We start from the raw sequence: 26,037 nt of genomic DNA, 5'->3' as shown, positions 1-26,037 counted from the left end.
CAATTTTTCAAGCATGAGAAAAATTGCAGACTACCAAAGTGCACTTCAGATAATTCTAGGCTTTGTAAGGTAAAAAAAAGTAAAAACAACCCCTGTTCACACTCAGCCCCGCTTCCGTTCATTTTCCTCCAAGGTCTGCTCCCTCCGTTCCCAGAGCTTCAGCTGTCCCTTCTGTGCTGCTGTCAGAAGTGCCCCTGGCTCTTCCACATCTCTCAGCCCCACATCCTCAAGGGCCACGCCTGCTGTCCTCCACACAAGCACTTGATATTCAGCACAATTAAATCTCAATGCTTTTCCCCCTCCCCCAGCAGCCTGCCCTGTGTTGGCCAATGACATCACCATCCTGTCTCCCAAGCTAGGACTTCAGAGTCGCCTTCAATTCCAAATGCTGTCAGTTCTTCCAGAAGTTCTCCTGTGTCTACACACTCACCCCTTTCGCTTTCGCCTTGTGGTTACCCTGGAAGAGCTGCTGGGGTACGTGGTCAGGACTGTCCCTGCCTGCAGTCTCTCCACCCTCCCGGCTGCCTTCAGGAAGTGGGCATGACCAAACGCGTCAGTGTTACTTTCCTTCTTTTAAAAAGGACCAATGGCTCTATATTGCTGCTGGCCTGAACAGTCATAAACACCTACCTGGAAGAGAGATGTATTATATAGCTATATTAGATGGTCAGCTCAAACCCACCTCCTTCCTTCCTCCACCTTTATCTCCTGGAAAGTAGAAGCACAGGCCTTTGGAGTCAGAAAGTCCTGGCCTTGAATCCCAGCTTGTGACCCTGGGCAAATTAGTTTTTGCCTCTGAGCCTCAGTTCCCTCTCACATAAAATGGAGGTTGTACTTACCACACGGGGTTGTTGTGAGAATTAAATGATGTACGTTGAGGGCCACACCTGAAGCAGACTTCTCTTATTGTTAATCCTGTAGGGGCTCATGAGGAGTAGCCCTCTCGATCATCTCTGTCATACGTGTGTGTTATTGAAAATGGAAGTTGGTCATGTCTCATGGTCCCTCCTGGGACCGTGGTCTACCTTCTACAGTAGGGGGCCTCTTTGTAGGGAAGCTTCATCCCACATGGAGGGATTGAGCACTTTCCCTACACCCTCCCCAGCTGGGCTGGGACTATGTGCTGCTACCTGCCACAGGTTCGGCCCCAAACCATTAGCGTTGAAGGGAGCCTACCCTTAGGAACTGAATTTTATTCCCCAGAGTATAAGGGCCGTGTCACTCCCTTGGTCTGTTCATACTCTTGTGGATGAAACAGGAATTTTCAGCAGAGATCTTCAGAGCCTATCATATATTTATCAGGAGTGCTCCAAACTAGAATATGCCTGTCCCAGACCTCCATGGGGGATGAACTTCACCTAATTGGCTCAGTGCCCTTTTTTCAGTGGCCTAGTACAGGAGCTGGTGCACAGTTGTGCTTACTCAGAATTGGATGGCTAGATAGGTGAATGGAAGGATAAAGGACTTAATCTCTAGGATTTGTCCAGTAATGCATACTTAATTGAAAGACTGAGTAATGAATTCCCCAACAAGCTACGAGTTAGGCCAGTGGTTCTAAACCTTGGCTGCACTAATCACCACGAGAGTTTTTGTTTGAAGACTGATTTCTGGGTTCTATCCATACTTAGGCCCTATTATTTTCAAAAGCTTCCCAAGTGATTCTAATAGACGGCCAAGGTTGGGACCTACCATGCTAGACCAATCTAAAAATATGTACCCTGTGCATATAACTCTTATTTTCATGTTACCATGTGGTGTTGTAATGGTCAGTTTATGTATCTTTCCCTAGCTTGACTTTATTCTCTTTGATATGCTCTGATATGCTCAGGTACTGTGACTGTCTCACTCATAATTCATAATTCCTAGTGCCTGGCACAGTGCTTGGCATGTAGCAGATGGTCATAAATGTTAATTGAGTTGGTGGCTTCTTTCGTTTAGGTGGTAGTATGCAATTTTCTTGTATCCTAAGACAAAGAGAAAATGCTAGCACCATGAGTTTTGTTTTGTGTATACGTGTGTGTGTGTGTGTGTGTGTGTGTGTGTGTGTGTGTGTGTGTGGTGTTTTCTAACCATCTATGCTTCGGTACCTGTTTGCTTGTCCCTAACCGATTTGTTTTTCCTGTTCACTCACCGTCATTTATCCAGATGCTATGAATTGACAGTAACCAAAGATATTGGACTTTGTCAGGGAGTCTCAATTTGAAATATTTTGTCCCATTACTCCCATCTGTACCTAGGTTCCAAAACTCATCACTGTGCACGTAAGAGGATAGCTCACTAAGTGGTGTTTGGCACTGCCATCTCCCTTAATGAAAGCCATAGGAGCCTCTAGGCAGAGACACACAGGTTGCCCCTCCAACTGATTTTCTCAACTCTAAAATCTATTCATCTAGACATAGACTAATAGAGCTGGAAAGAGATTTAAGACACCAAGTTCAGTCACCTTCATTAACCAATGAAGGATCTGAAGCTAGGTGGGTTTTAAGACTTCCCTGAGATGACACAGTTTGTTAGGGACGCAGCTGGTACAGGAAACCTGGCACTCTGGTCCTCAGGCCTGGACCATTGCGCTGTGCTCCTAGCACCTTGGACTACATCAGAAATCAAAGATCGCACCCTTACTCCGTTTTTGGTATTTGTGTTAGAAAGAAAAGTATCTGGAAAAAGGTATTATTACAGGTTTCTCAGAGGATGTGGGGAGGAAGAGTATTAGGTGGAAAGGGATTCTTGAATGAGACTTGGAAACTTCTCAGAAAAAGTGTGTTTCGTGGCAACACCACAATTTATCTGTGTTTCTGTCCGTTTTCAGAATTTTCCCCAGAGAATACCTCCTTCAACAGATCCACCTGTATTCCCTCGCTGATCTGCAGCAGGTAAGCACTTAGAGGGGCCATTTCATTTCTGTTTTCTCCCTGGGAAAATGTTTTTGTTGATTATGGCTTTGGCACCGAATTCTGCCGTCATTGGAGTAGTTTTATTCACAAGCCCTAATAATCAATTATTTTCTGTTCAGAATGAGAAAAGAAAACTTAGTATAAAAAAATATTCTAGAACAATAAGAAATGCTGGCAAGGATATAGAGAAACTGGAGCTCCCATACACTGCTGGGAATGGAAAGTGGTGCGGCCACTTAGGGAAATAGTTTGGCAGTCCCTCAAAAAGTTAAACGTAGAATTACCCTGTGACCCAGCAATTCCACTGCTAGGCATATACCCTAGAGGGTTGAAAACATATGTCCACATAAAAACTTGTACAGGAATGTTCAAAGCAGCATTATTCATAATAGCTAAAGAGTGGCAACAACCCAAATGTTCATCAGCTAATGAATGGATAAACAAAATGTTGTATATCCACGCAATGGAATAGTATTCGGCCATAAAAAGGACTGAAGTACTGATACATGCTACAGCACGGATGAACCTTAAGAACAGCATGTTGAAAGAAGCCAGACAGAAATGAATACCTATTTTATGATTCTTATTTTATGTGGACTTCTCTTAGGATGTCCAAAATAGGCCAATCCATAGAGACAAAGTAGGTGAGTGGTTGCCAGGGCCTGGGGAGAGCCGGGGGTGAGGAGTGGCTGCTAATGGTGTGCGGTTTCCTTTGGGGCTGATGAAGATGTTCTGGAATTAGTGGTGATGGTTACACAACTTTGAAACTATACTAAAAGCAGCCAGTGGATTGTATACTTTAAAAGAGTGAATTTTATGGTATGTGAATTATATCAACAAAAAAAGTTGTACAAGGGAAAAAAAGACATAAAAGGCAATGAATATATTAAACTCTTTGACTTGTGCTCACGTCAAACAGTTGGATGACGCTAAATTTTAGTAAAAAACAACAGAGCATGTAAGAGTCAAAATCATCTTCTTATACTTTTATTTGTGTACGTATCTCCTTTTAATGACTGACCAGGTTAGCAGCCGGGAAGAAAACCAACATTTTGTCTGTTCAACCCAAAATTCTGAATATGTTAAGCTTTGGTTAATCATTTAAATCAACAGCTCACTCCCTAAGAAGCTTTCAGACACTACATGAAAGCATTGCTTTCTTTTCCATATATTGTGGATTCTTTCAAGAGTCAATGACCAAAAAAAAAAAAAAATTGTGACAACTTTCAGAACGTCTCAAACTGCTGTGATTCGGTTCTTTTGTTTCTTGCTGTTTTGTCCAGAAGAAATGAGGTCAACTTAATCTGTGTTCAGATCCTTCACTCATTTTTCAAGACTTAAAAAATAAGTAAAACCTTGAAAAGTAATTTAAACTAAGAGTTTTGTGTTCTCTTTATCCCACCAGAAGTAGGCAGGTTATTTCAAAAGGTAGAAATAGTTTTAGAGCATTTTAGTTGGAGAGGGTGAGAGAATACTAGGGTTTTAATTTCCACTCGTACATCCAGTTTAAACCTATTTGCACATATCAGCTCCTTCCCCTCCTTCAGTTTTGCTGTCCTTTACTACGTAATCAGGCACCAGTGATCTGCTGACTGGAGTGGAAAGAGATACAGTTTTAATTATGATTGCCCAGTGGTGTTCAAGGGGAAGAATCAGATACAAGACCCAGTTTACATTTATATATTTTCGAGGACTCTACCTGATCTTAGTATCTGAGGACCGAGACTCTTATCACTGGAGAAGTATGTTTAAAGGCACCAGTGACATCTTCTTGTAAAGGTGGTTTAAAATAGAATGGGTGGGCCCCAAAGTGAGTACTTTTTGAGCAAGCCTTTTAAAAATGAGTTTTGATACCAGATGAAGAGAAAGGATCAGTAATTCCATATTCATTTTAGGGTATCAAAGTAGTGTAGCTATTTGGCATAATAAAGCCTTCTTTTTTAAAGCTTTCCTATACCCTGCTGTCTTTTTTTCTTTTCTTTTTTTTTCCTCCATTGTAATAATCAAACCATACATGCCAAGCAGCTTACCTAAATCAGTGGCACCGGTATTCTTGGTGGGCCGTTAGCCTCGGAGCCCCATAGGCAGCTTAATCAATTTTCAGCCTCCGGAGTAAAGCGAAAGAGGCAATCAACAGCTTATCAAACTCCCTGTGGGCGGGGGCAGCCAGAGCTCCCTTCATCCATTTACTCCACAGTTCACTCTACCCTGGTTCTCTGTGCCTGGATTTAAGATCCCCAAACCTATCATATTTAGAGGAAGTTTAATTCAATTATTTTTTTTCTGCCTGAGGTGGGTTAAATTGGATTTAGCTTTTGATCTGTCTACATCTAGGCTATCAGTACTGAAGGGCACCTCCGCCCCATCTTCCCTTGGTTTCAGAGTAAATTTCTGGCGTGTTTTCTGGATCGGAACTGTTCTTGCAAATAGGTAAGAAAAGGTAACACAAGAAGGGGGAAAAAATACTATTGCTTTGTGACAGAGCGTGTCAGGGGTAGCAGGAAACCCAGCCTGACTGACCCAGCTCCCAGCCCCAGCTCGGCCTGTACCATTTCAGCCTCTGTCTGGGTTCTACATCACCCTGTTTCAAGTCAGCTTCAGGAGTTTTAGAGCAAGTTGTTTCTCCCATTTGATTCCCATCCTTACTCCTAAAATGAAGGCCTCTATAAAAGCATCTCTTCTATCATATGAAATAACTATAGCAGAATGAATTTCAGTTTATAACTTTTGCAGGGAAGAGGAAGAAACTCAACCAAGTAACTGAAGAATTAATCTCAAATAATGGCAATATAAATATCCTTCCTAAAGGCCTAAATTCCTTTCTACAAGTTTCTCTCAAGTGAATTTGAGTTTTCCCATTAGCTTTTATTTAAAAAACAAAATGTAGATATCTTCCTCTCCAGAAAGAAAAAAAGGTAAAAATTTAATAAACATGGTAAAAGGGGATTTATAATTTAAGTAAATATACAATAATCTTATAATAATGTAGTAAACAAAACACTAATACCACCCAAATAAAGATGCTGAAAGAATTCTGGTAGCAAAAAATGTGCAACCTTTTTCTCTCTGTTTTCATTTTTATAAGTAACAATCCCAAAAGTTTTAGCAGGTAGACTCAATTCAACAAATTGGCAGAAGATTTCAAACTCCCTTAACGCCTCTGAAATGACATTCAAGACAGTTTTCTCTCCTCTTCTTAGTATTTGAATTCACTGGCCTCTTTGCATGCACTCTCTCTACTTTTGTACACCTGGACCTGGGAAATAAATAGCACTCACTGACACTGCTTAGCAAAGGGGACTCCCTCTAGTTGTTCTGGGAGCTGTAGTCACCTGCCCACTGGCCAGTGAGTGCTCAGTGTTGCCAGTTATTGGCAACATTTGTAGCTTATGCCAGTGCAGAGTCCCTAATTGTCTTTTTTTTTTTTTTTTGGCTGTGTTGGGTCTTCGTTGCTGCATGCGGTCTTTCTCTAGTTGCAGCAAGCAGAGGCCACTCTTCATTGCGCTGCACGGGCTTCTCATTGCGGTGGCTTCTCTTGTTGTGGAGCACGGGCTCTAGGCGCGCGGGCTTCAGTAGTTGTGGCTCATGGGCTCAGTAGTTGTGACTCGCGGGCTCTAGAGTGTAGGCTCAGTAGCTGTGGTGCACAGGCTTAGTTGCTCTGCGGCATGTGGGATCTTCCCGGACCAGGGCTCGAACCCGTGTCCCCTGCATTGGCAGGCGGATTCTTAACCACTGCGCCCCTAGGGAAGCCCCCTGTCTTTTTATTTCACCAGTAAATAAGTTGCTCACTGGGTTTTCCTAGCACAGGCAAAGGTAGTAGTTGACCCCCACACAGTCATTACCTAATCAGTGGCGGCATTTTAACATGTAAGACAGAGCAAGTATCAATACTTCTCCTGTCCTAGTAGCAGGACCAAGGAAGGGCAAAGAAGATGGGGGCAGAGACTCTCCAAATCCCGGGAGCTGGATGGGGGGTTGAGGAGGGCACACCCGTTTGAGTTATTCATTTAAGTTTGGAATTTCAAATGAATTTCTGTTCAGCAAAGTAGATATTGTTAGAAGACATTCAGCCTATGCTCTTTGAATGTAAATCTGACAGAATATACTGGTTTTTTTAAAGTAAAATCTTATCAACAAACTTTCAGGAGGTTTGAATGCATGGTGGTGTTTTGAAATGATAGAACAATTCCTCAGAAAGGATTTGGCAGGCAATGGCTAAGCGTATGTGAATGAATGGACTAGTGTTGGTGCGTGTTTTTAATGGGGAAATGGGGCTGCTTTCTAAGAGCTTTTTTCCCACTTGGATACTTTGAGAAGGGAAAGTAGAATAGAATTTATGTTTCGTTATTTTCAGTCTACCCAGCATTATCAGAAATTCAAGGGAAGACTTTACAACAGGAATACAATAAAAAGATATGCTCCAGTGGGACAGCAGAGACAATACTGTAACCCTCAATGCGTTAGCTTTTTGTGTTAGTTCTCCCCTTTCCCTGTTGAGTGTGTGACAAACCTTCTCCTTACTCAGATCCCTTTGGCTCTTTTAACGCTGACAAGAACGTCCCACATTTTATCAGCAGAATACATTAGTGTATGTGAGTTAGCGTTCAAGAGATCCTGGTTGCTATTAAGGAGCAAATCGGAGCCATGGTTTACTGTGTCATTCCTCGGACCGTGTAAGTGATAGGAGGCTTCTTCTGAAGTTCCTTCTACTTGCTGAAAGGAACGGTCAGACTTGACTTCTAAATTGTGGCTACCTGTGCTCTTGTGACAAAAACCTAAAATGTCTATAAATGACTAACTCTTCTGGTGTTACTCACCTTTGGGACGTATGTAAGTTAAGCAGTGAATGATTCTATTTGTACCCGATCCGTGAGAAAGGGTACTGGATGATCCCAGGGGTGGGGCGGTGGGTTAGGGTGGCCCCCTCCTCACCCGCTCCCTCCACCGCTCACCACCTCACCTGCCAACACACACACACACCTCTTGTGGGACCATCTCAGGAGCTGGCTTCCCCATTGTTCACCTTCCCTGGGCCCTGAGTTTTCAAACTAGCCCCTACCTCCAGGTTAAGGCCATTCGATTCTAGTTAATATGAAACCGAGGCATACCTCATTTTATTGCAGTTTATTGCACTTTGCAGATATTGTGTTTTTCACCTATTGAAGGTTCGTGGCAACCCTGTGTTGTCAGATAATGGTCAGCAGCTTTTAGAAATAAAGTACTTTTTAATTAAGGCATGTACTTTTTGTTTGTTTGTTTGTTTTTGTTTTTGCGGTACGCGGGCATCTCACCGTTGTGGCCTCTCCCGTTGCGGAGCACAGGCTCAAAGCGGACGCGCAGCCTCAGTGGCCATGGCTCACGGGCCCAGCCGCTCCGCGGCATGTGGGATACTTCCGGACCGGGGCACAAACCCACGTCCCCTGCATCGGCAGGTGGACTCTCAACCACTGCGCCACCAGGGAAGCCCAAGGCATGTACTTTTTTTTAGACATAATGCTTGTACACTTAATAGACTGCAGTATAGTGTAAACAATTTTCATATGTACTGGGAAACCAAAAATTCATATGACTCGCTTTATGGTGATATTTGCTTTATCTCAGGGCTCTGGAGCTGAACCCACAGTATGTCTGAGGTATGCCTGTATATTACCTGAGAAGAGTAAATTATTATTTTGGCACAAATTCTTTTGTCTTATTAATAAGTTGAAAGCACAGGATAATCAACTGAGGGGAGATAGATTTCAATAGATAAATTTTAATTATGAAGAAATGATGGAAGAGTCTGAAATTTGGAGTACTTACTAAGAGATGTGAAGTGGGAAGGGTGCCAGGGGAGAGGACCCATAGCCCTCAAGAGCCTTGAAAAGCGAGGAGTAAATCAGATGCATACTGCCTTTCCAGAGGGGCCTAGAACAGTCTGAACTGTTTGTTTTATGCTAAAGCAATGAACATTTATACTAAGCAACTGGGCATGTAAATGTTCAATGAATCAATGGATGGATGGATAAATACACACACATACATACAGTATCCTGAACTCCTTCGCACTCTCTTCCTTTAAAAGAAAAGCAAACGAATTAATTTAACATAAGCCCCTAAACAAAATGATATTAGTAATGCTGAAATTGACATATATATGCTAATATGTATAAAATAGATGACTAATGAGAACCTGCTGTGTAGCACAGGGGACTCCACTTCGCCGTACAGTAGAAACTAACACAACATTGTAAAACAACTATACCCCAATGAAAAAAAATTTTTTTTAATTTAAAAAAGAGGGAGATGGGGCTTCCCTGGTGGCACAGTGGTTGAGAGTCCGCCTGCCGATGCAGGGGACACGGGTTTGTGCCCCGGTCCGGGAAGATCCCACCTACCGCGGAGCGGCTGGACCCGCGTATCGCAAAAAAAAAAAAAGAGGGAGATGAAAAAACAAACAAAAAAAAGAAATGCTACTTTGTAAAATAATGCACAGAATTCTAAAACCAAATAAAATCTCCACTTTTTACATATTGGAGCAACAGTGGGCTGTTCAATGTTGCAAACTTTCTGAACATTAAACCTTCTTGAACTGCTAGCTGGCCTTTCAGTTAGCTTTTTCTCTAGTCCCCCACACCCATGGAGTTCAGGAATTGTCATCCCTGTGACCTAAACGTTTGTCAGAATTGGCTCCTGAAGAAACAATGCAAATTGGTGGCCCTACCGTGAAGATTTTCTAGTGTGTTCTAGCTAGTGAGTACAATCACCAAAGGTGACGTTTAAGGCATTTCGAGGCCACTTTTTAAAAACATACTTGGCTGAATACTTCTTCGAGGAAGTTTGCGAGTTATTTTCTGTGGCTCTGCCCCACCAAGCAAACACAGAATCAGAGAATGTTATTCTCTGTGGGTGCTATTCACAGTCAGCAGACAAAGGCTGAGCCTAAGTGGGCACCCAGCACAGCTGCCCTTTCACCGAAGAAGTAACAGGTGATGACCTTTATTCACACGAGGGCTGACGTCTTTGAATCTGCAGCCCCCAGGGACACAGTGCCTCAGTGCCCACAACCAAGTCACTGGTCCCCAGGCCTCAGGAGCCCAAGGAACTTGTATTCATAGCCTCTCAGCACCCCTGATCCCCACGCCATTGTCCACCCCGGCCTTAGCAGTCAGGATAACTAATTAGGAGCATTTGGATTTAACCAGCAGAAAAACAAAGCGTGACAGCTCGTCTGTGTTGCTCCATGGCCAGAGCCTGTGTCCCCTGCAGCCGTCACAGCCCCTGAGCATAATCTGGGACGAGACAGGAATGAGGCCTCCATTAAAACATCACTAAATCTCTGTTAGCAGCTTTCATCAGGGTGGGTGCAGCCAGTGAATGAGTTAGGAAAGAGGACCGTAAGTCATTCGGGGAACAAATCATTCCTTTTAAATAAGGGGGGTTTTAAACAGTGAATGTGGGTGTTTCAGGGTGAAGTGAAGGGACCGAAAGTTGCTCTTTGAAGGATTGGCAGGTTGGCAGCAGGGCAAGTGGAAAGTCACCGTTGTCAGGAGAGCAGGTGGGAACAGTTCCTGCCTCACGGTTTCAGATCCCGGGGGGAGGGGAGAGGGAGAAGTGACAAGTACCAGGACTGGAGCCTGGGTCTTCTGACTCCTTCCCTGAGGCATTCAGTCCTCGGAGGCCTGCCGATCATGACTGCTGGCGTTTTTGGTGATGGGGCTGATTAGCCGAGTGGGTTAATACAGATGATTAACAAGGTGGTAGCGCAGATTGTTCCTTGTGCCAGCTGGTCAGCCTCTGCCCAGAGAAAACTTTGCCTGCCTGCAGATCCAGGCCCCACACCTGACTACAGCCGCACACTCGGCCCACAGACGCGGTGAAGGACTGGGGAAGGCCGACAGGGGCTGCGGCAGGAAACGTGGCTAGCCAAGGGCACAGTTCTTGCTCCTGTTGGGAAACGAGGTCAGAAAGATGACCTTGGGTGCTGAGTGTTGGATGGAGAGGCTTGTCGTCCAGGTGAGAACGAGCTCAGAGATAAGGATTCCAGAAGCCAACTGTGAGCCCCTCGAGTATAAACAGCCTGCTAGTAGGTGAAGATGCAGCTACACCCCTGGATGGTGCTCGGTCAGTACTGAGGTCATTTTCCTGGAGTCCACTTTCCTGGCCCCCACGTCCACTTTGGCTTCCAACCATCTGGGTTTTGTTGTTGATTTGGAGTTTGTGTTGTTTTTGTTTCCCACGTATTAAAAAGCATTGTAATACTGACTAGGTGAGGGCCTGGTTTCAAAGACAGTTTACTTAAAGATAGAAAGTAAGGTTAGTGTCACTCTTACTAAAGGTGGAATTGCACTCTTCCCCCTGCCTGACCCCTCAGCCTGCCACCTCACACATAAATATCTTTTGATCCAAACCCTTTCTTGCCCCCTCCTGGTGACTCAAAACTAACCCATCATGTGATCAGAGGAACAAATGCCTACCATACCTTTGGTTGGTTAGTGGGGCATGGTTCTGTGTATTAGTTATCTAGTGCTGCGTAACAAATTACCCCACAACTTAGTAACCTAAAACGAAAGTAGACATTTACTGCCTCCCGTGATTTCTGTGGGTCAGGGAATTCAGGAGCAGTTTAGTTGGGCAGTGTGGGTACAGAATCTGTCGGGAGGCTGCAGTCCTGATGTTGGTTGGTCAGGACTGCATCATCTGAAGAAGCCTTGACTGGCTAGAGCATCTGCTTCCAAGGTGGGTTACTCCCCCGGCTGGCAAGTTGGTGCTGATTGCTGGTGGGAGGCCTCTGCTCCTCCCCACATGGGCCTTTCCACGAGCTGCTTAATGAGTGTCCTCATGAGATGCTGGCTGGCTTGTGAGTGACCTGGGAGAATCAAAGCCACGTGACCTCTCCTTGGAAGTCAGCATCACTTCCACGTTCTGTTCACTTGAAATAATCACTAAGTCAGGCCCACGTTTCTGGGGCGAATTAGACCCCACTTTCTGAAAGGAGGCATGTCAAAGAATGTGTGAACATATTTTAAAACCACCATGTTTTGTAATAGCATGTTGTTTTTGTATACTGTGTTACTACCTTTTTAATACCCACTTTATAGGCAAGAAAACTGAGATTTAGAAAAATTAGCCGGCATACCAAAGCTACACAGCTTCTGCTCAGTGACTGAACCAAGACTGAAGCCGAGGTTTTCTGACTTCTTATCCAGTGTTCTTTCTGCTGTACCCTGAGTGTATGTGTATAAAGAAAAGGCAGCCTCTTGGGTAATGGCATCTCATACTTGCCATTTTTATGGCACAGACATATAAAGGGGAAAAAAATATTTCCAAAAAGCTCAAGAGGAGAAATACATGAAGTCAGTTACAGTTCTTGTAGTTATTTCCTATATACAGTGTGGGAAACATAAGGAAGCAAAAACTCCCTTATCATACATGATACAGTCACAGGGAATAGCCTTGGGCCCCAGAAAGGTGTTTAGGTACTTTTCTCTCACATTTCTTTTATTGCCCTGGTCAAACTTCCCTCATGCCACCAACAGCCAGCATGAAAGGGGCCCCAGGAGTCCTTCTGATTCTTCCTTTCTATTTGGTTCAATTCAGTAAATGCGTGTTGACTGCCTCCTCTGTGCCAGGCACTGTGCAACAGAGGAGGCAAAGGTGAGTAAGTCACAGTCCCTTCCCTCCCTGAGCTCACAGTCTAGGGAGGGAGGCACACAAGCATTTTTTTTTAAGTCAGGGGAAGTTGAACTCAGGGTACTCAGGAAACACATCCAACCCAGTGTGGAAGATGATATTTCACAAAGGTATCCACAACAGTATCTCCCATCCCACATTCCCTTCTTACACTGAGACTTTGACATTCTTCCTATTGAGAGGTGGCATCTTTTTTTTTTTTTCTGAATTTCGGTGGGCCTGTGACCATGGAAGTAATGCTATGTGACTTCTAAGGCTAGGTCATAAAAAGTGACACAGCTTCAACCTGCTACTCTTTAGGAACGCTCACTCTTGTAAACCAGCCACCATGTTGTAAGGAAGCCCATACTAGCCCGTGCAGAGACCCCACAGAGAGAGGCCACATGTAGTCATTCCAGATGACAGCCATCATCAACCACCAGACATGTGAGTAAAGATACCACCAAATGACTCCCCACCTAGCCTTCAGGTCTTTCCAGCAGAGGCTACGATGAGACTGCAGATACCATGGAGGAGAGACAGGCTGTCTCTACTGTGTCCTGTCTGAAATCCTGACCTACAGAATCTGAACATATTGGCTGTTTTACACCACTAGGTTTGGGGGTAATTTGTTTTATAGCAATAGTAACTGGAACGCCCAGTAACCTGGCTGTCAGGGAAGGCTTCCGAGTGGCTGTGATTCTAGATTAAGAGGTGAGGCTCTATAATGCGTGAGCTAGGCAGAGGGCAATGGGATGAGGACTTCCAGGCCTTGGTAGCTTCAGACCCCTCAGTGACCTTAACCCATGGTGTTTCTGGAATGGAGGCAAGCAGGAGAAAACTCTCATTGCTGACTTGGACATTTCTGAAGAGTAATTTTCATTACTATTTTGACAGTTCTGTCTGTACGCTTCAAGATTTTGATAGCTTGTCTCAAAACATTCATGGTATAAGTATGATGGTATCTCATCACTTTCCTCGGAAGTGAAAGAGTCTGTGATGTGCCTAAAGCAGCAAAGAGTGTAGAGTTTATAATCTTTCCATCCCACCTGCACATCTGAAGCATGAGCCCGGTTCTCTATCAAGAGAGCTGCCTAGGTGTTCTCTCTATTCATTTATTCATTCAGCAAATATTTATTTAGCACATACTACATGCCCGGAGCCATGCCGGCCCTGAATTTGAGAGGGCCCATTTTCTCAGAAAAGGACTAGTGTTTCTTGATGGTTATGGTCAAACCCCTGTATTCTGCCTGGGTGCCAAGAATTAGTAGAGGCTACCTATAATTCTGCTTCAACCTAGTGACATCCAGTGGGATTTTACCCCTTGATGTCTCATGCCGGCCATTCTCACATTTGTGGTTGGTCTACAAGGGGCCAGAGGGATTATAAGAAGGCTCTGTCTAGTCAGGTGTCGAGGGCTGATGAGGTTTCTAGCACTTTCAAAATTCATTCGCTTGGCCATCATTAAAAAGTCTACAGATAAAAAATGCTGGAGGGAGCGTGGAGGAAAGAGAAGCCTCCTACACTGTTGGTGGGAATGTAAATTGGTGCAGCTACTATGGAAAATAGTGTGGAGGTTCCTCAGAAAACTAAAAATAGAATCACCATATGATCCAGCAATCCCACTCCTGAGCATATATCCAGACAAAACTAAAATTTGAAAAGATACATGCACCCCTATGTTCATAGCAGCACTATTTACAATAGTCAAGACATGTGGAACCTAAAATAGGACACAAGTGAACAGGGCTACAAAACAGAAACAGACTCACAGACATAGAGAACAGACTTGTGGTTGCCAAGCGGGAGGGGGGAGGGGTGGGAAGGATCGGGCATTTGGGATTAGCAGACACAAGCTATTACATATAGAATGGGTAAACAACAAGGTCCTACTGTAGAGCACAGGGAACTATATTCAATATCCTTTGATAAACCATAATGGAAACGAATATGAAAAAGAATATATATATATATGTATAACTGAGTCACTTTGCTGTACAGTAGAAATTAACACCACATTGTAAATCAACTATACTTCAATAAAATTTAAAAAAGAGAGAGACAAAGTTCATTCACCTGATGCTCTAGAGATGGAGCCAGGAAGCATGGCAGCCTCACAGGACTATATTCGCTCGTGTATCTTAGCGAGAACTGTTGACTGCATGTGTTAGTGGCCTGCAATTCCATCTACATTTGGAACTTGCTGCTTTTCAATAATTATCACCCCCATCTTTCTGAGGAAAAATTTTAACGTTGACAGGGGCAGCTTTTCACATTGTTCTTGTTTTTTATTTTAATTTCTGGCTAAATTCTAGTAAACCATCAACATACTTGCTTCTGGAATTTTAAACAAGATTCAGTCTCATTTGTGACAGCAGGAAAGATCTTTATAGCACAATAAATAAAGAAAAGGTGTAGGGTGCCTCGGTCATTCAAAAAGCTATTGAAGCATTAATAAGCCTGGACTTCCGTAGCTGGGGAGCTGGTTTCCGTCACTCAGAAGCTCACTCTGTTCCAGAGAGCTAGTCACTCACTTATTCATCCGTAAGAAGAAAGTGATAAATGTCTGTTATGTACCAGACACTTACCATGCCAAGTGCAGGGACAGGAGAGAAAAGGCACAGCACCTGCCCTCTGGGAACACCAGCTCTCCAAGTTCTGTCCTGGTACACCAGCCTAACCAAGCCAGTTCACATTTTAGAGGAGGGAAATATGGCTTCAGAACAGGGTTTTGTTGACTCTGATTCCTGCAGAGGCCAGGAAAGTGGTGCCCGTGCCCGAAGCAGGCCTGAGGTGAGACTTCAGGCCGTGATGAGAAGCCGGAGAGAGCATCTGCCTCTGAAGGGGACAGCTGGTACTCAGAGCCCCAGAGCTGCCATCCCTTCCCCTTTTCCAAGAGAAGCCGGAAATTCGTATTTTTATGTGAAATTTCTCAATATTTAAACACTCTGCAGGCCAAACAAAACAAGCTACTGGTTTTGACCTCTGCTTTATAAAAGAGAATGCCTGCTTTTGTTCCGTCAAACTAATGAATGCTCAATTACGGGAAGGAATTTGGAGGTTAGTGTTAGATTGTGCTCCTCAAAAGGCTGCAGACCCCATTCCGAACCCTTGAGATGCTAACTGACAGACCTGCACAGGCTGACAGCTGGGCCCTGAAAGTGGACACACACAAGGAAACAGGCAAGCTATTCCAGGTCACTTTGCAAGGTCAGGGCAGTAATGCAAACATTCGGAAGGCTGAAGACAAAGGTCAGGTGGCAGCAAGGAAGCCCTACATTTCCTCAAGCTATTGGTTAATAAATCATATTCAAAAGGTATCACCAGATTCTCCCTCCCTGTCACTGCTTTGTGAGGTGGAAAATTAAATAGAAATCAAAACTAAGATGGCTGTCAGGAGCTTTTAGGAGACCAGCAGGCCAGTGTGAGGCCAACATGGGATGAAGTTTCTGCCTGGAGCAAAGGTCTCCAAAGGGGTGATGACACCCGACCCTGGGCATTGCAGACGGGCTGAACGGTGCAGTGGTTATGCACTGGAGCCTTGGAGACCGGCTGCCCACATTCAGATGCTCACCCTAGACTCACTAGGTGACCTTGGGCAAGTCACTTCACTTGGTGCCTCGAGAAGCGCTTCATTTCTGAAGTGGGGATAATAATAGTACCTGCCCCAAAATGTGTTTATGAGGCTTAGAAGAGTTAGCATGTATGACACTTAGAACTGCTTAACACGTAAGGCTTAGGAGATAGGAGCTGTGACAGTGGTACAGGTACTGGTATCCTGTTGCTAGGAGATGTGGACTTTTATAAATGGCTCCCTGTAGTTTTCTTCAGTGGTACCAAGACTCTCCATCTGTGGACACTAGACTGCAGTTATCACCACAGAAGTAATGCTGGCTACACCCCAGTTCTGCCTCTCTAGACCACAGGATCCTGCTGCAGCAACAGGTGCACAGTCACCATATGGAACAGCACCTTGATAGGGAAAGCTTCCTCTTGCCTCCAGGGTGCTCCTAGACCAGACGTCCCCAGTGACCCCACAGGGGAATTGCACCTCGAGAGCCCCCTGCCCCACACCTTCTCCCCCGGCAACAAGATCTCCCTAGGGCTCTGCTAGAGCAAGTCAGGTATTACCCTCCCAGCCTCGCCACCTTTGTTAGTCTTGCTGAGAGCCGTTCAGAGCTTGAACCAGAAGGTGGGTTTTGGCTTCCAAGTAAAGGTGGGCACATTCAGCACCTGTCTCTGAAGAATGCACGCCCTTTTGGTGGGCTGCACACAGATGTCTTTTCAGTTTTAACAAAAAGCATTCTGTAAGTTTTATAGAACCATAGAATACCTATTTTGTGTGCTAAAAAAAATACTGAGTCCACGCTATTTCTGCAACTATAGAAGGGAGGAGCTTCCCAGACTGAAATGTTGGCAGAAACAAAGAGAACCCATGTTCATTCCCACCTGCAATTATAGTTTTACTAGCTTGTAAAGCACACACAGATTTGCAGTACATTCTTCCCTTGCCGTTGGGGAGAGGCCCTGCTGCGAGTGTAATTGGCTTTCTAGCTTCCTTTAACGTTGAGGTGGAAGGGAGCTGGACTGAAGGGCCTTTACTCTTAGAATTAACTGATGTTGAATTGTGTTAAAATCCCACGCGTCTCCCTGAATCCATGTGTTCTATTAAGTCTTCGTTAGGAGTGGAAACACAGCTTACCTCTGAAAACGTCTCCATCCCTATCACTTCTCACAGCTTATAAAAGCCAAGTTTCTTTTTTTTAAAAAAAAAAACAACAATGCATTTTTAACTTAACCCTCATAGGGATTATTCTCAACCCTGTTAACCCGTGTGGTTAAAGCTATATGGCATCTTTAATTTTTTATTTTTTTAATTTATTTTACTTTTGGCTACGTTGGGTCTTTGTTGCTGTGCGCGGGCTTTCTCTATTTGCAGCGAGCGGGGGCTACTCTTCTTTTTGGTGCGCGGGTTTCTCATTGCGGTGGCTTCTCTTGTTGCGGAGCACCGGCTCTAAGTGCCGGGGGCTTCAGTAGTTGCAGTACACGGCTCAGTAGTTGTGGCTCGCGGCTCTAGAGCTCAGGCTCCGTAGTTGTGGCGCACGGGCTTAGTTGCTCCACAGCATGTGGGATCTTCCCGGACCAGGGCTCGAACCCGTGTCCCCTGCATTGGCAGGTGGATTCTTAACCACTGAGCCACCAGGGAAGCCTATATGGCATCTTTAAATGACAATTTCATACGGTATATCCAACTTTGGACCACTTTCTTCTCTGGCTTTGGCTCCTCTGTTCCCAAGAGGAGAATCACAGGTGCATTTGGATGAAAACTCCCTTTTATCACCTCACTTCTTGGGTCCTGGGTTTCCTCATTTGTGATGTGAAAAGGTTGAATTAAGCAATTTTTAAAGCCCGTTCTAGCTCTAGGACTCTGGTTCCATGATTATAGAATCCTTGAGAAGCGATTAAGTTGTGGAAGCCACTCTACCTGTATCTGCTTTCTGGGGTTTCCCAGCCAGTTTGCATAAAGCAGCCAAGCTCTGGCCACAGCCAGGAACCTGGGAGGAGAGCCAGATCTTAGCCCCTTCAGTTCTAAGTGACAAATGCAAGATTTCCATTTGCCAAAGGTCAGATGGTATTTCAACTTGTCATTAAATAGAAGTTTGAAACGTTTTCCCAAATACAACCTAAAAGACAGCTTACAAAAACAAGTCAAATATTACTGATTTCCTATATTCCTTAAACACAAATTGCCTTTGTAATACCTTACACTCCAGTGGCTGTTCGAAACAATGCCCAGCACACAAAAGTTGGCCAATAAAAACATGTGGAAGAGAATATGCCATTTAGTGGGTTTGTTACTAAGATGGGCAGCGTCACTCAGGTTATCTGGTGAACGGTGGGTTGTTTTTCTCAGTGTTAACAGCAGAGATCCCACTGCAGCTCAGACAATAAAAGGATAGAGCAGGGCTTCCCTGGTGGTACAGTGGTTAAGACTCCATGCTCCCAATGCAGGGGGCCCAGGTTCGATCCCTGGTCAGGGAACTAGATCCCTCATGCATGCAGGAACTAAGAGTTCATATGCTGCAACTGAGGAGCTGGTGAGCCACAACTAAGGAGCCCACCTGCCGCAACTAAGACCCAGTGCAACCAAATAAATAAATAAACATTTAAAAAAAAAAAAAGTTGGGGCATTAATAAGGGAAGGTGTAGACCTGATGAGAAAAGGAAATCCAGGGAAGGATACTGTGAATGGATTCTTGGCTGGAGGAGAGGTCAAGGGTGCAGAGAAAGTCTAGGCAATGGTGGGTAATAAAACTGCTGATTGGAGTTTCACCTTCTTCTCCTTTCTCTGCCTACTGCCTGCTGGGAGTAGGGACTCATCATCCTACAGGCAGGTACAAGGGGCTAGAAAGAGCCAGGATTCTCAGCCTGCGGGCTTCACCCCCGGAGTGGTTAAGGCACAGTCTCACTGAAGGCCAGGGGCCTGCTCACTCCACTCTCATGTCATAGCACTTAGTCAAGGAGAAAGAGAAAGGAACATTCAGGAAACCTACTACCCAAGGTAACAATAGCAGTCTATCCCTTACCAAGTCACATCCTATCTCTGGCACTTAAAATCTTTGTCTGTAAGATGAGAAGGTTGTACTAACAATTAGATTAACAATGGCTACTTTTTATTATATGCTCAAGAAATGTTAGTTACTTGTATTATTGAGTGCTTACTTTAGGCCAGATCTTGTTTGAAATCTACATGGATTATCTCATTTAATCCTCACAACAGCCCTATAAGACGGGACGATTATCATCCACCTTTTGCCAGTGGGATGAACTTGCCCAAAGTCATCTAGCTAAAGTGGAGGAGCCAGGACCCAGGCTGTCCTGTTCTAGCACATACTCTTTTGCTTTTTCAATTTTGTATGAAATTTTTCAGAATTATCAAAACATAAGTAACGACTACTACCCGCTGCCTGATTACCGCTGTAACTGTAGGTATTCCCTTCACCAGTGGGCACGCACTCCGAGCTGCTACACTGTACCGTCTGCTTCCAGCACGGACGTTCTCTATTTCTAGAGGCAAACTGGTAGCAAGATCCACCTGGCAGCAAGGCCCAGCCCCACCATTGCTAAAGCCCCACCAAGTCTTTCACTGGGTGGAGGGAGGGAATACTATGGCAAAGAGGGGACCAGAACAAGGTCCCCAGGCACCCCTCGCTGGCCAGAGAGCCAACACGTGGCACGAACCCCAGAGCCCAGGACACTTGGTGTAGCCAGGCCCAGCCCCCCACCCAGTTCCCCTACACAGGCCATAGCCCCTAAAATGTTTACAGATCCGTTTTGACCACTGGCATAGTGGTCAAAACGGAATTTCCATTCTATCCAACCCATTGACCTGTAGTTGTCAAAAATAGCAAATTTCTAGAATAAAGAACTGGATAACCCACAGAATATATTAACTTATAGTCCAAAAAGGAATGCAGGCTAAATACATATGGATTTGTGACACTATGAATTCACTTTTTGTGTTTCAAAAGTTTGGAGTTAACACATTCTACATTCATAGCTATGGCTGACCTGTGTCCATGTGTGTTTTTGTATTTACAGCTAGTCTGATTCCAAAAAGGACTTTTGTGGTAGAGCTTCTCTCCTCTTATATGTGTGTGTGTGTGTGTGTGTGTGTGTGTGTGTGTCTGTGTGTGTCTCTGTGTGTGTGTGTGTGTGTGTTTTCATAACTGTGACTAATTTTAATTCCCATCCCTTTCCATTGGTTTGAATCATTGGCATATACACTTATCAAAGATGATTCTTTGCTGCTCGGGATCCTGCATGCTTGGAGTTCTGCTAGCATCCCTCCCACAGAATGTGGTTAGGAAACCCAACTCTTCTAGAATTGCCTTTAGCCTAAAGCTTCCCCCCAGCTACTGGAAAGACAGAGAGCAAAAATCTCTGATGCAGCTGACATTTTAGGTGTGTATATAATTTACCAAATTGTTGGCCACTCAGCTCTTAGTCAGTGGTCACAAAAGGAATTAGCAACCCTCCCCTGCTATCCCAAAACCCGAAGAAGGAAGGGTGTTACTTGGCTTTGGCACAGGCCTGCTGGCGCAGTGTCAGACAGCAGCACAATGGTACATTTTGGCCGCAGAAGACTTTGGGGTGGCAGAAAGGGCCAAAATAGTTGTGGCATAAGTTGGCCAAGATATTAAGCAGATCTGAGTTTAATTTAATGTAGAGATAACAACTCTTTTTTTGTTTTCCAGCTGGCTGCTGCTTTCTCTGTCTCCATGGGGCCAAAGATTTCAGCCAGGAGTTAGTTCATAAGGGCATTAAAGTCCTTTCAAAGTGAGACATGTAATGGTCTTTACACAGGCTTTCACATTTGGCTGGGCAAGATGGAGTAAGGATAAAAAGGCACATGAGGATCTGGGGGAAGCTGAAAATGGATCTTGAGGCTTGAATTCCTCCTATGCGTTTGCTTAAGCCACATTGCCTGAGCTTAGAATAGAGAGGCAGGCAGTCTGTCTCCTTGGGATAAGGAAGGATTTGGAACTCAGCGACTCTGAGGTCTTGGCCCCTACTGTGTTTTCTGGTTTGTTTTGTTAGCAGGAGCAAGTTATTCTAGTTTCTTGCTTCTGGGGTTTTCTTCTGCACACTTATAAGCTGTGTCTCCACCCCGCTGATGGCAATGGGGTGGATGGAATGGGATAATGAAAGGGGTGGAGAGAGAAGTTGATTCAGCTGCCTAGGATGAGGGAGGCAAAGAAACTTCAGACCTCGGAGCTAGCATCTGAGTCCATCGAGGGTGGGGAGGGAAGGGGCACCACAAGGACTGAAGTCCTCCCAATACAGGAGAGAAGCTGGTCTTTGAGACACTGCTGTGGCCAGCACACCAGCTCATTGTCTGAATGGTGATTTTATTACCCATGAAATGGTTAAGCTGTAGTATTCATAGTGTTTAGAAAAGTAATCCATGAAGTACAACTGATCAAAAGTGATGAGATATACCTAAAAATGTTAGAATGGTAAATTTTATGCTACGTATATTTACCACAATAATAATGAATACTCTTAAACGATCATGAGCTTCTCAGGAAAGTACTCCTTGACTACATTTTACAACCTTTCATGTATTTGTTAACTGCTAGGTACTGTGATGCAGTGAATTAAAAATGCACGTAAGATGAGATACACGTGCTGGTGGGCAGTGTGCTGAAAGAGCCCTCTGAACTGGGAGGAGAGATGCATTTAGGAGGAAGGACCAACCCCTCACATCCAGGATCCAGAGGGGCTGGCCCAGTGGGGTGTCCTCAGTTCCCAGGCTGGGAGCAGAAAAGGTGGTTTGATGATTCTTGCCAAGACTGCTTTGCATTCCCAAAATAAAATGTCACCTGAGTTGCTTGGTTCTTAGGCCTGTTCACAAGAGCTTTTTAAAACAATCCATAAGTGAAAGAGTCAACCTTGAATGCAAGTCTTTATCTTATCCGTCCTGCTACTAAGAACAGTGCCTGGGCAAGAGGAAGTGCCCAATAAACATGGGTGAATGAATGAATCAGTTATTAGAAGAGGAAGACAGGAATGAGAATGAACTCCAAAGGGGCTGTGCATTGCTACAAGCTCTGCTGTTGCATAGTGAGCATATGTGAACTGAAGTCCCCACCAACATTTATTTTTTGTTTTTCTCTTTAGTACTCTTTGGTCCTGAGTTCAAACACCTGACCTCCCAGTAAACCTTTAAATATTCGTGGTCTGTTGTGCGGCTCCAGCATGCCCTCTGAAAGGCAGTTTAGCACAGTACTTGAGGGTATAGAGTCTGGAGCCAGACAGCCTGGGTTTGCATCTTAGCTGCGCTCCTTCCAGCTGTGTGATCTTGAGCAAAGTCACTTAAACTTTTATGCCTCAGTTTCCTTACCTGTAAAATGGGGATGATTAAAGTACCTGCCTCACAAGATGGTGAAGTTAAGCGAGTTACAAATACATAAAGTACTTGGAAGAATGCCTGACATATAGTGAATGCTCCGTGAATGCTGCTCTTGAAAGTCCCTCACCGTGTTATTGACAAGATTCAGCTGATTTACAACACTGATGAGGCTTTAGCATGCACCCTGTGACCACAGGTGCTTCCTTTCTCTGTGCCTTTTATTCTGACTAGCAGTTCTAGCTATCCGTGAATAGGAAGAACACCTTAACTGACATTAGAAACTCTGAAATGTTACAAAGGGGATTCCCTCCCCGGACAATTTGACATGTATTTCACATCCTAATTCTACCTCTACTACTAACCTTTTGTAGTTTAGACGGCTTCAATTTCTCCATCTCTGACATGGATAATAATTTACCTTACATGACTCATAAGGAAACTAATAAAATATATATTGAAATTTTATCAAAGTACCTTAGCAAATTATTAAGTGTAATGAAGATGTTTTCAAATGGCCCAGCAGTAGTACTGGCATTTTAAAAAATACATTGAAAACAGTGGTTGACTTGTTAATAACCATACTCTTTAAAAGCAATATTATAAAGCTAAGTAGTGATACCCCAATAGAAGAAGCAAAAAAAGACAATATGTAGCCATCTTGATACAGAGCAGAAATCAAAATCAGAGTTTGGTAGGGTGATATTGCTAGGGACATTGCACTTAATGATGGCCTTTGCTACTATCAGGTCTTATAGCATATTCTTTAGTAGTAAGTTACTATATATCTAAGTGTGCACAAATATATATGCAAATATATAGTATACACAGTCATGTATTTAAGGAAATGGTCTCTTCTCCATAATCTGAAGATTCCTGGTAACTCCGTTTTAATTTAATAACATACATTCTCACTTGATCTCAACCACCTGCTTCCTAGAATGCCCTATAATTTATACTGTGGACATTACCTTGTGACAGGAATTACGAGCACTACAGCCAGCTTGGGATTCTTAAAAAATGAATGAAAAATAAAGAGGAAAAAGCAATAAGCGTGAATGGGGAGGGGCTGGAGGTGGCAGGAGGAGGAGAGGAGGGCAGCTTGGCCCAGGAGTGGCATTGGAAGTGGGAAAGGAGAGGGAGCTGGCTGCCTCGGGATGTGTTATTTTTCCTGTGGCTTCTTGCTCCTCCCCACCCCCACCTCTTCCAGTCTGAGCTTTGAGTACAGTTGAATTTTCACCGCAGAACTTGGCTGGGTCTCCTCAGGGACTTTCTCTTTCCCATCTTTCCATAAATTATAGGTTTGCACATGAGAGCAGAACAGATGATTCCCATTATCTTTTGGGTTGGGTTAGGATTTTTTTTTTTTTTTAAACCTCCTGCCCACTCTTAAATGTGTATCCTAGTTCAGGGAGGTGGAATTTTTATTAACAGTGGCCCATCCACCAACGAAGTGCTCCCCTCTTCCTTAAGAGGATGGTTTCAATCTGGTTTCCTTGACCAGTGTGACTGTGATCATTTTCCTTGGCCTTTAAATACTCTCAGGAAGTCATTGCTCCAGCAGAACAAGGCCTGTCGGAGTTGTTCACCCATAACCCCAGCACCTGGAACCGTGCCCAGCATCCTGCAGACTCCCCATGAATGTATATGTATTTTGGTGGTAGCGTGACATTTCTAGGGCACTATTACACTTTCATAAATGACCCATCAGATCATTGTAAAGGAATCGGACAGATCCAAAAGAGTTAATTTACCCCAGAGCATAGAGGTCATTTATAGGTAGGGTGTAAGGCTCACTAAAAGCTAGAGCCACTGTAAGTAGTTAAGGTTTATTGAGCTCCAGCCCTGGGCACTCTTTTTGATTAGATACCCAGAGCAGATGCAAACTCAGTAAAGAAAGGGGAAGGGAGAGGGAGGGGATATGGGGATATATGTATACGTATAGCTGATTCACTTTGTTGTACAGCAGAAACTAACACAGCATTGTAAAGCAGTTCTACTCCAGTAAAGATATTTTAAAACATAAATAAAAAGAAAGGGGAAGGGAGTTTACTGCCTTGCATCTGAGCTCATTCTGCTCTTTTTTGGTACAGTACTCAAGCTAAGCCTTCTAAAAGAAGTAAGTCCTAGGGAAAAGGTGCAAAGGAAAATGAAAAGATGTGACCTAATTCCACTTCCAGAATTTGGAACATTCTATTACTTATAGACATAAGAGTAGAGTGAAGGAATTTTCCAAAAAAATGTCCTTGACTCTATGGGAGGAGGAAGAGAAGTAGGAAAGGACAGATAACATTTTTTTTAAGAAAGAATAATGTTTCATGCTGAATTCACTGGTAAAGTTGGGAGACCTGCCTGAAAGAGCAAGGAAAATGAGGATGATAACTTGGTCTCATCAGAAGAGAAGCCTAGCAATGAAGAGGGCTGTAGAGAAAAGGGAGGCAAGTTATAAATGGGGGATCATGACAGCAAAAAAGGAAAAGCTGAAATGTTCAACTTGAGACACTAGAGGAAGAAAACAGCCAAAGTTGAGTGGAGAGGAAGAGGAGGAAAAAGAGATGTTACCAAGAAGCATGTTGTAGCGATGGAAGAAACTACCCTACAGTGAATGGACAGAGACTGGAGAAGATATTCTTAAAATCCAGATCCTTTGAATGAGGCCGCCACCAAGTAGACCCATTAGAGGGTCTAGAGATTACTATAAATTTTCAATTTGACCTTATCTTGTAGTTTAATAAACTAAATATGTACTTGTCCACTATCTCTTGCCCTAACCTTGACCAAGATCTACTATATTAATACCCTCTCTTTCTACTTGACTGGCCTGGCAGCGCTGCTGTTCTCACTGTACTAAATATAGTTCCAGGGACAAAAGGGATGAGACACATGAAAGGCAACAGCTTAAGATATGCTAATATATGTCTTTCTTGTTCAAGACCAACTAATCCATCTCAGGAGCCCCCTAGAACTACTGTTTTTGATGTTAGCTTATTTATTTGATGATTTGGTGATGAGTAAGTCCTCCTGTACTGTATGTCATAATATAAATTAAATCATAACATGTGAGGGTTAAATCTCCCCACTCTGAGGGTTAAATCCTATGTTAATTCTGTTGTTTACTCTAACAAGAGGAGACATTAACTTCATAATTAAAAGCCTAATGTATTTGGATGGCCTTGTTTACGTAAGTAGTGACTTGCAGTTAGGATCCTGAAAGCCTTTCTCTATGGTGTAATCTTTTTTGTGTCAAACACATTGTGTACTATGCCTTAAAGACAAAGATATATCATTCAGACTTGCTCTTGACCTAGAAAATGGGCCATGGAAGGAAACTTAAACCAAATGAACATTAAGTTGCCTTAGATGCACGAGTACCAAGTTATTCATTTTAATTCAAATTAGCAAAGGAATTGTCATTCTTATTCTCTAGCTATATGTTCTCCCCAGAAATACATTACTGTATCACTATATGCCTGATATAGTCTAACAGATGCCTAGACCTTTGGTGTTTCTCAGAGTGTGGGATAGTAAGGATAACTATTGATATTAACATTTTTAAGCTCTTAATATCTGTTGCTTACC

General features: G+C 43.8%; 1 protein-coding gene across 1 annotated transcript in view; it reads left to right on the top strand.

Moving 5' to 3' along the window:
* The window catches only part of PLEKHM3 (pleckstrin homology domain containing M3), a 180,712-nt gene that overhangs the window by 98,119 nt on the left and 56,556 nt on the right, over positions 1-26,037 (top strand). Inside the window, exon 6 of the mRNA XM_065880856.1 lies at positions 2,810-2,873. Within this exon, the coding sequence (XP_065736928.1) occupies positions 2,810-2,873 (64 nt within the window). The remainder of the gene's footprint in view (positions 1-2,809; positions 2,874-26,037) is intronic.

This window comes from Phocoena phocoena, chromosome 7 (assembly GCF_963924675.1).
Source record: "Phocoena phocoena chromosome 7, mPhoPho1.1, whole genome shotgun sequence".
Taxonomy (NCBI): domain Eukaryota; kingdom Metazoa; phylum Chordata; class Mammalia; order Artiodactyla; family Phocoenidae; genus Phocoena; species Phocoena phocoena.
Note: the sequence above shows the minus strand (reverse complement) of the source record. Positions and strands in the feature narration are given on the sequence as shown.